This window comes from Echinococcus granulosus (assembly GCF_000524195.1).
Source record: "Echinococcus granulosus chromosome Unknown EG_S00022, whole genome shotgun sequence".
In the NCBI taxonomy this organism is placed as follows: Eukaryota; Metazoa; Platyhelminthes; class Cestoda; order Cyclophyllidea; family Taeniidae; genus Echinococcus; species Echinococcus granulosus.
This window is the reverse complement of record NW_020170402.1, coordinates 842,674-852,990: the sequence shown is the minus strand read 5'-3', so window position 1 is coordinate 852,990 and position 10,317 is coordinate 842,674. Positions and strand designations below refer to the sequence as shown.

At 40.2% G+C, this 10,317-nt stretch overlaps 1 protein-coding gene across 1 annotated transcript; it reads right to left on the bottom strand. All coding sequences in view use genetic code 11, as the record gives it.

Moving 5' to 3' along the window:
* Positions 1 to 5,712: 5,712 nt before the first annotated feature.
* EGR_03939 (Nucleolar complex protein) lies at positions 5,713 to 8,984 on the bottom strand (the record flags this gene model as incomplete). The annotated part of the gene is made up of 4 exons (XM_024493188.1): positions 5,713 to 6,459; positions 8,210 to 8,378; positions 8,457 to 8,672; positions 8,920 to 8,984. The coding sequence occupies 4 exons, from the start codon at positions 8,982 to 8,984 to the stop codon at positions 5,713 to 5,715; spliced, it is 1,197 nt and encodes a 398-aa protein (XP_024352460.1).
* Between the last annotated feature and the right edge of the window lie 1,333 nt (positions 8,985 to 10,317).

The following is a 10,317-nucleotide window of genomic DNA, read 5'->3' as shown; positions in this document are numbered from 1 at the left end:
GTTGTCTTCTTTCGTCTTCAGGGAGTCTCTGAACGCTACACATGTGCATCCGACCAATCCTATTAGGCTTGAGTAAAAAACGTATCCCAAAAGAAATGCCTTAAAGAAGAAGTAAATATTCTGAATTTTAAATTTACCCGCAGCAAGTGACTGATAGAATAATCTTTTGGATGACAAGGAGTCACAGTAGACCATGCCGAGTGGACGTCATTGATTTCCAAAGGGAAGACAAACACTGATTTCCACATAAAATTACAATAATTTATAAACCAATGCTTTTGATCCAAGAATCTAAAACCAGCGGTAGGGATGAAAAAAGGAAGATATTACGTGTCAATCATTGAATAGCTGTTTAACAGCAGTTAAAGCTTGACGTTTTACATGGAACACTTTGAAAGAATGAATTTACAAATGAATATAATATACAGCATTCCTCCAATCTTATCTACTTGACTCGAGGCACACCGAAATGACTTTTGCTCTAATTTGAAGTTCTACCTGTCTGATTTGTGCTTATTTTCTGATATTTCAGATGTCATCATTTCTGAAAGAAAGTTTTGCAAAACAAAACATTTCGTCAATTGTTTGGTTGTTAACAATCGAGTGGAATAATAACACACAAATCCAGTGTTTGTTACTTAAATGGCCTTGGAAAGTTTATGAGAATTCCACAATCACCAACGCAATATTTGGGCTTCTTTTTTGCTTCCTGCTTTATACTCTTGGATTAGTAAGATTGTTTAGAGGAGGTCATCTCGTATTGTGCAAGATGTGAGGTTACAAATAAATGATTTCAATGAAAGGGCACGTATTTATATCCGCCTTGAGAGACGATGACGTGTGTGACGTGTCTGTCGCAGATTTGCATTTAAACTTCTGTTAAAATTATTTAGTTTCTGTTATCAAATTTCCTAAGCGAACAAACAAAAGCTCTATGATCAAAAAGCGGAGTAGCGATAAGCTGTGGGCTGTCCAATCTATTATGACAAGGAGGCTACTAGAGAATCATAGGTAACTCTCAGAATTGCGTTTCAAATCTCATTGAAATTGGCATTTTCTGGCAATAAAATCTTGCGTACTGAGTAAGAGGAGGACGCAATTCTAGATAAAATCAGGCTCTTTGATCAACAAGCAAAATAACGATGAGTTGTGTCGGAGATTTGCATTTCAACTCCAATCATAATTATGAGTAGTTGATTTTAGATTACCTACGCTGAACATCTAATGGATGAAGTCATCAGTTAAGCACAAGCTCTTTACCGATGAGGCAATGATTTGTGTCCATTTCACCATCTTATAACAAGGCGCTTGATAAAAATTGCAATTAAATCGGACTTGCATTTCAATTTCTTAAAAATAAATAGCTTTGTGTTGTAGTACCTGTTGTGCCAAATAAATAAGGGATAATGTAATACGATAGTGGTTTATCCCTCGGTTCTGGTGAGGCTCCACTTTGTACTTCGAATTAGCCCTCTGGTACCTCGCTGGGTGGGTTGGCCTTTTGGGCCATGCCAATAGCCCAGACACCTTCTCTGCGCTGAATATATATATTCCGCCCGAGTATTGTGTCTTCATTCGTCTTCAGGGAGTCTCGGGACGGTACAATTTAGTAAAGACGGTGCTTAAAATAGTCTCGTGGGAATGTTTTACGGCTGTTGTAGTACCTGTTGTGCCAAATAAAAAAAGGATAATGCTAAAAACAACTCAAGCTATTGATCAATGAGAGAAAAGGCGATGACGAACGCTGTCAATCCTCTCATAACGAGGCGACTACTAGAATAGCATAAGTAAATGTCAGATTGGTATTGTAACTCTCTTCGAAATTATTAGGTTACTATTGTTAAATCTCCTACTCTAAACAATTAGCAACTAAGGTTTTCAGTAAAAGTTCCACTCTATGACCAACGGGCGGAGGAAAGATAGGTTTTGTTTTGTCTATTTTGTTATAATAAGGTGTTTGAATAAAAATTATGCATAAATCTTAAACTAGCATTTTAACGCTTGTAAAAATTAGTAGCCTTTTGTTGCACCATCTCTTCCAATGAATAAATTAAGGATAAATTTAAATGATTTGCTCCAGCTACTTGACTAACGAATGAGTTAGTTATAAGTTGAGTTCTGTCCAATTTATTTCTTTAGGCGGCCGCTAAAACTTTACGAGTATTTCTCCGATTCCCATCTCACCTCTAGGCAAAATAATTGGTTTTTTATAATCTCTTATGCCAAAGGGAGAAAATGTTGTTTTTTGTTAGATACAACCTTCCCGATCAACGCGTCAATGAGATGTAAGTTGTTTTTTTTTTAGATCCATATTTACACTAGGGTTCCTAAAGTGTTATGAGAACATCCGAGATTCGCACTTCATCTACTTTCATAGTTATAGGGTTTTCATTGTAAAATCCCCTATGCTGAATAAGTTGTAAATAAAAATATAATAGCAACTTAGGCTCTCCGACCATCTAGCGAAGGAGCAATGAGTTGTGTTTTGTGTAATCTATTGTAACAAGACAGTTGCTAAATAAATGCTCGTAAATCTGAGATTTGCTATCAAATTTGGGCAAAATTGCAATTTTTGCCGCAAAATCTCATGCCGTCTATCAAGCGGATAAACCTATAAGTGAAGCTCAAGCTCTCCTACCAACAAGCAAGTGAGTGATGAAGTTTGTTTTGCCCAATCTATGATGAGATGGCTGTTCCTAAGACGGTCATTTGAAAATTAAATTAGAACTAATGACTTTTGGGTAGAACTTTCTCACTTAGAAGGTAGCACAGTTTTTGTTCGATCTCTTACAAGTATTTCCTTTAAATTTTTAAAGAATAATAGTGAAAAAGTTATGAACAAATCCCCAGCATTATGACTAACGAGCGAAGAAACGATGAGTTGTCTATGTTTAGTCGGTTATAAAAAGACAAGCGCAAAAAATGTGAGTAAGTCTAAAATGTGGAGCTTAAATTCAAGGAAAGCTACCTGACCTTTATCAGAAATAGTTTCTCCCGACAGTGTGTTACTTTTAATTCCGTCATTCAAGCATTAATTCATTTCACCCGGCGATCTCTTGTTTCATAACAGGCAAATTTAGCAGTCATCACTCCTGCATGCAATTAGGGTTCATTAGGGACTTAATCTTCCACTTCCGCAAAAATTCGATTCAAGCATCCATAAGTGAAATAAATAAGTCATTCGACGATTCTTTCCACCCTGCCATTCACTCATCTTTTTGCCATCATTACTTCATGCATTTCTGGCGCTATAGTCAACCAAACTTCCTTTTTTGAAATGCAGATTCATTCGTTCGTGTGCAAAAACAGCCAAACATCCAACGACTTTTTTTAAATTACCATACCACCATTCCTTCAAAATTTACTGACTTATCCGTCATGCAAGTTTCCCTTTCCGCATTCAGGTTCATTCCATCCCTAATGAAAGCAATAAGTCATTCGACGATCCTTTGTTCTCAAAAATCACTCAACCATGCTATCATTCCTTCATGCCTTTTTTTTATTCGCCATCCATCTTTTCATTCGTAAATTTCGATTTTATTCATTAATGCTTTAAATCAACTAGTCATTCGACGATCTCACCCTTACTACCTTTACACCTGCCACATTATCATTCCTTCATGCACATCTAATCCATCCATTATCCATTTCTTTATTTCCTTAATGCCAACTAATTCAATTTTGACATGACAACTCATAAACTGCAAACCATTCTAACCTAAGCAATGTGCGAAGCAATATGAGACGCCAAATTCGCGTTTGGATTTGTTCGGTAATACCTCCATGCTTATCAGGTAATACTCCATTAGAAACACACATTTCTGGCGAGTTTAGGGCTCATAACTTCATTGGTACCAAGTAGAGCTCAACATTAAATCGGGTTTTTGCTTTTTTAACAAATAAAACCTGTCCAACCGAAATCCTGGTGTTATTAAAATCACCAAAGAATCCAACATAACGGCAATTTAAAGCAGTCACCTAGAGAATTGTTCAGGATGACAATAAGCTCCATTAGATATGTAGTTTTTGAAGCTTCTTTGTTTTGTCTTTCAGAATTGGTGAAGCAAATGCGAATCCAAGGCGCTCCAATATATAGTGGTGGTGGAATGGTTACCTATGTTTCAAGCTGCAAGAACGGTAGATTAGCTTGGCGGTGAATGTACAAGCAGATCCAAACGTTGAAGGGCTCCACCGTATGTAGAATGGAGGATCAATGCCACGTGGAATCGCAGAAAGCATTTTCAAATACACTCGTTTAAGAAAAGTGCATTAACTCTGCAGGCCATTTTCATTAGCTGATGGGTCAGCAGTCAATAGAAGAAGGCGAATAAACAGACGTTATACGTAGTCGTGCCCTTGCTAGCCTCTGAGATACTTACTGAGCCTCAGGCTTTTCCATCCAGAAGGTTGATTGAACCTCACGTGGTAAAACCTCCAGCTACAACGCCCAGACAGCTTCGTAAAATTGAATTTATATCGATATCAGTTGGCTGTTTTGTTTGTTTAGTCAAAGATATATGTCGACATAACCTGGTATTCGGAAAGTATAACGGGGTTTTCTCAAATGTAGGTGGAGAAAAGGAAAAGTCATCCTCTGGAATAATAGGGAATCAGACGAAGTGAATTTGCACGGATGAGGTGGGAAGTGCAATGCGAACATTAGGGATCGTGGAGACAATGTAGCAATTGATGACGGCGATGTGAGAGTGGTTAATGCGACCAACACGCGTTGTATAGAGGGACTGCATGTGATTCGCATGAGCATCGAAATGGGCGGGTAGTATGAGGCGCTCAAATATAGTGGGTAGCTACTCAACAGGGGCATGCTTGCCTGTGTCTTATCATGTCACCACTGATATGTAAATGCGCAGATTTCGTGAAATTGTTCCTGGCTAAGGTGTTCAGTAATCCAAAGGGTGAACACTTTGAAATCTGGATAATACTGCGTAACTGACTCTGTCCATAATAGAAATCGCATTATCTTGTTTCAAAAATAGTATCTCAGATGAACTCAAATTTTCTTATAAAATCTACAGGAGAATTTAATTACAGCAGCATTACGCCGGCCCATTCCAGTATTCAAAACATCAGTTTTTGTTTTCTGCGGCTAAATAAACCTAAACTATAGTACTGGTCAGGTTTAAGAAGTGAGCAAAAAATACGCAATGTAATAAACATAAATACTCAAATTAGAAAGCTGCCACCATGTTGTTAGGTGAATAGATTATTTCAACAACTTGTAAGCCCGCACAACGACCCTTGATTGCAAGCTTGCAAGACCTCATGATTCGCTCTACCTGTCCCATCTTTGAAATATGCACCAAAATGAGCCAAACTAATTACACCCATTCCACTCGAAATGTAACTGTATCAACTGGCCTGCAGTACTCTATTGATGGAATGCCTTATCGCCTCTCTCGCTTTACTCGCTTAACAAAACTTCTGGCGTAGAACGAAGGCCATAAGTTCGGAAAACTACTGACAAAGTGTAGGGAACCTTGCACCATCACCACAGACTGCAGGGATAAAGGCACACCTACCGCTCGGGTCGGAGTACCCGCCTTCGATAGAGAATCCGAACACGGCCGAACTCAGGTAGACCGCCCAACGCTAGCAGGTGTAGACACCCACGTGCCCAATGAGATTTATTGCTTGAAATGGCGACACAAAATACACAAATGGGGAAGTATGCGGACAGAAGCAGTGGAGAACTCAACGGGGCCCACTTCGCACCCGCTTCCCCTTCTTTTTGTCTTTACCGTCTCTCCAGTTATTCACTTTTTTCTCCCCTATCAACGAGTGTCCTCGTTCACTGCTGTTCTGCTTTTTATTTATTTTACCGCATCTCACACCTGGAGCAAACTTCTTGTCTGTCGCGTTCAATCGAAGCACCTTCGGAGGTGAAAATTCATATTCTTTTCCTTCCTCCAACTCTTCCTCGTCTCCGGAGCTAAAAGAGTCCATGTCGACATCCATCGGTTCTGCCTCATTCTCGGTCTCCACCTCACTTTCCTCCTCATGCATTGCTCCAAGATCTGGATCATCACGCATGATGCGTTGGCGTCGGCTGTCTTTTCCGTCACTGTCATCATCATTTTCCTCGAAATCATCAATTCGGAATTCCTCCAATTCATCCTCATTACCGTTGGCGATCCCATCATCGTCATTGGCATCAACCTCATTCAATACTGCATCTAAATCAAAGTCGGCTTCACCAGAATCTGAGCTCTTTTCTTCCTTTCCCTCCAAGTTCTTACTCCTCCGGCCTGAACGCGGGATGTGGGTTACAGCAGTGCCATCATCAATGTCGTAGGAGACATCACTTGCCGTGTCGGAGTGGTCGGAGTCCTCCTCATTGAAGGCGAGAGAACGTCGCTCCGACGCCTTAAGACTCTTTGCCTTCGTAGACCCCTCCATCTCTTGAGCAAAATCATCCCCCACTTTCACATGCTCCTCACCCTGTAATAAGCAGAGGAAATTTGAACATGACATATTAATCCCGAAATATACGTAATCAATTAAACACCAAAAGCACCATTAGATGTGATGATTCGTTCAATGATGTGCAGCTTTCAAAGACTCCAGTGCACGAAAAACAAACCATGTGTAGACAACTACCACTGCTTAGTCGTTTCGAAAAGGCGAATTTCCCTTCCTTAAAAACAATGAATGATTAAGGCAAACAGGGAAAATGTATGCCAAAAGGCAAGTCACTCTGGGTGACTTGATTAATCGGGAAGACGCCTTGCTGTTGGTGTTTAGAAAGTAAACTTTTGTGATGAAAATCGCGTTAAAGGCTGACATGCGGAGTGCAAGCCTCTATTCAGGAGTTAACGTAGAGTAGGAACCGCCGGTGACTGAAAGAGAAATAGGTTTGCTTCACTCCTGCTTCTCCTGATGTCTTGATAGATATGCGCATAGTTCTAGTGATTCCAGACTTTCTTTCTTGATGTCAAAACAGCCCTCCTATGTAGTGCGAAATGGATTCCATTTATTTAGGCACTAATGACAGTACTTACTGACAAACGAAATGATACAGACACTATGATTCCGAATTCAGGTAACGTTTCCCAGATAGTAGAAGCACGAAGAGAAACGAGCTTCTCTTTGCATGTATTATCTTGTAGGTTGGATTGCATCTGAAGTTTCACCATCAGCGAGCCACATGTACCTGTGGTTCTTTCTGAACCAAATGATAACTACCAACTTCCCTACCTCGGTGTTTATTAGTTTAACCATGAACAGCTTGTTTGTGAGCTAAAATTTGCAGTATCAAAAGAAAAAATCAGATCATCATAGTGAAATAACCTCGCGAATGATTTACAGCCTTCTCCAGAGATGTCGAGATATACCAGAAACGTTCAACCCTAGCTTTCCAAATGCGTTTCCGAATAAGGCACCTGCTAAGCAGCCTGAGCAAGAGGGGAACCCACCTCAAATTTAAAACGTTCAGAGAGAGTGGCGAGTTCGCGGACGCGAATCTTGTGATGCATCAAGTAGTACGCAAGAAGAGGAGACTCCGGTTGCCCAAGTACGGACTCCAAAGCGGTCTAGAAGCCGAAAAGACTAGCAGAAAAAATCGGAGATCCAGAGCCATTAGGAAGAACCTTAACTCCACTTAGAATATCACCCAAGCGTACAACCACGAAATCGGCGTCAAGAAGACCGAAATGGATTCGAAAGTTACACAATTTTATCAACACATATTCGAAAAGTAGTTTGCGTAGACTAGCTAAATATTCAAAAAGAGGTTTCGAGAACCCTTAGGCGCAATAAATAAAGTGCATGAATGTTCCATCATTCGCATCAAATATAATTTATGAATTAGTTTATCAGCCATAAAGACGGTCATTTTGTACAGCCCAAATACATAGTTCAAAAGTAAACACTACTGACTTTAACAACAGCGGAAATTAATAGCAAGACACTCACAATCTCCCGCGAATCCAAAAGGCTCTTAATAGTAGAGCGTTTTCTTTTCACAAAATCTACGTGCTCTTTAGCCTTGGTAAGAAGGGACTTGAAATTACGGGTGAAATTCGCTACTCGACAAGATTTCAGAAAACCTCGCACCTAAAAAGAATCACAACCACATAATTATCGTCCTGATCGCCAACAACCTCAAAATAGCCTGAATTCAAAGACGTCATCTTTGAGTCAAGATACTCGTACGTGATTTTGAGGGCACGGTAGATAAAAAGAATGATACCTCCGAGAGGGCAGCGGCGGAATACTCAGGAAATGCGATGGAGTTGGCATAGAGACAAAGGGCTTCTGTAAGGAGATCGTGAAGCCAGTCTGCGACGGCGTCCATACAAGCCGTCTCCTTGAGTTGGGATGGAGAAAAGTGCAACATGAGACGCAGATCCATCGGAGCTCTTAAGTACAGTGAAGAAAGGCGCTTTACAATCAAACAAAGGTCTCGATAGTAAGAACTAGTTTTTAGGAGAACTCACCTGGAAGCAACACTAGCACGTTTGTTGAAGTCGAAGAGTTGAAAGACATCGAGAAGCAGAGGAAGACTTGGAACTAGCAATGTAGCAGAAGACTTCCCTTTTTCACTGCTACTATTGTCTTCCTGGTTGTACAGCCTTTTGTCGACTCCAGCAACCAAATGGAGGCATTCCACGAGATGGAAACGCAGCGGAATCCAGCGATTCCCTGGACTCAATCTGAAAAGTGACTACAATGAAAGGCCTACCTCACCGCACCGAGAATGACTTGCGTTAGAGGATGAGTGAGAGATTTTATGAGATCACTGGAGGCGGCATTGTAAGCCACAAATTCGCACCAGAATTTCAGACTACAAATGAATTGCCAATTGTAAACCGAACGAATTTCCTCCTAGGAGAGGAAAACCACAACTTCTGAAGAAGCTATGCACTCGAATACAACCAAAAAGTTTTGCGTAGCGCTTACTTTGTCAGCGTGAAGGAAGGCTTTACGAACAGTAATAGCCAGTTGTCGAATGAAGACGAAAGCATGTTTGTATGCCTCATCCAATTGCAAGGAATAAACCTCCAAAAGTCCCATCTTCATTAGGTCATTTTTGGCAATACTATTTCCATAGATGAATTTAGAATTCTTTACGTAGATAAGGTACATAGACTACGACATAACAGTAATGAAAATGAGGTCTTACTCTTGTGCAAGAACTAAAGAAGTCGGGATTTCGCTGAAGCGATTTTACAATAATAAGAAGTGCAAGGACCATCCTATCCTCAGAGTCTTGACTCCAGACAGCACATACTTTCTACGAATTCGCAATCAATCCAAAGGTAACAAACCTTAAACATTGACTGCAATAGTTTTGGACGTCTTGAAAACCGGTGAAGACGACTAAGTACCAAATTTAGGTCCAAAACATCGTCCTTTAGAATTGCTTTTAAAGCACTCTAAAGAGGAAATACACAACCCTTCTCACAACAATACCATCGTCACGCTCCAGATTTCGAAAAGAGCGGCACTGCTCTACAAGGCCACTAACAAATCTAATATAGGAAAAATTCCCAATGCTAAGTCTGACAACCAACAACTAAATTCCACATTCGGATGTGGTGTTTCATAACATGCATGTAAAATTGCACAAAAATAGATATACGTCTTTTATTAAAAATCATAGCTAATTGGGCCTGGGGTTATCATTTTCCTAGAAGTAATTTTAATTTAGTAATATTTTTGTCTTTTTAGCTAGTACGTTTAAATGCAGACAGTGCTTAATTCGCTCTAGTAGTTGGGTGAACGTAAAGATGGTCTCTTTTACCAAAGATTATTTGCATTTTATAAAGTATCGCGGCCATCAATGTTTTTTTGGAGTATTAGCCTATGGTGCTAACCAATAAAGATTGCGATGCGTCCGAGACTGTGCATGCAGAACCTTGTTTTTCCTTTCATCCAGCTCTGGCCGGAAGTATCCCAGCAGCAGTTTTTACTAATTTGAATCCCATTCAATGAGTAAGTTGAGCAACTTCTACACTTATTTGATCGTTTTATGTTTATGCAATCAGTATGAGACAATTTTGTGCAGCCATCACAAATTGTTAAGAGAGGTCTGTTGCGTCGCAAGATATTTCTGAAGACGAAAGAAGGCATAATACTCGGGTAGAACACATAAATTCGAAGCGCAGTAGGGCTTGAGGCTACTGGGATTTACAAAGAACAGCCCACGCGGCGACAGTACTGCGGCGGAGGCCCAGAGTGCTTCTTTACCAAAATCGAGAATTGAATAAACAATCAACTTGTTGCATAGCTCCTTTCCTCTTTTGAGCATCGTCTCCAGCGCTCTTCTTGGTCACTCCCATGTTAGTCAATGCTGTA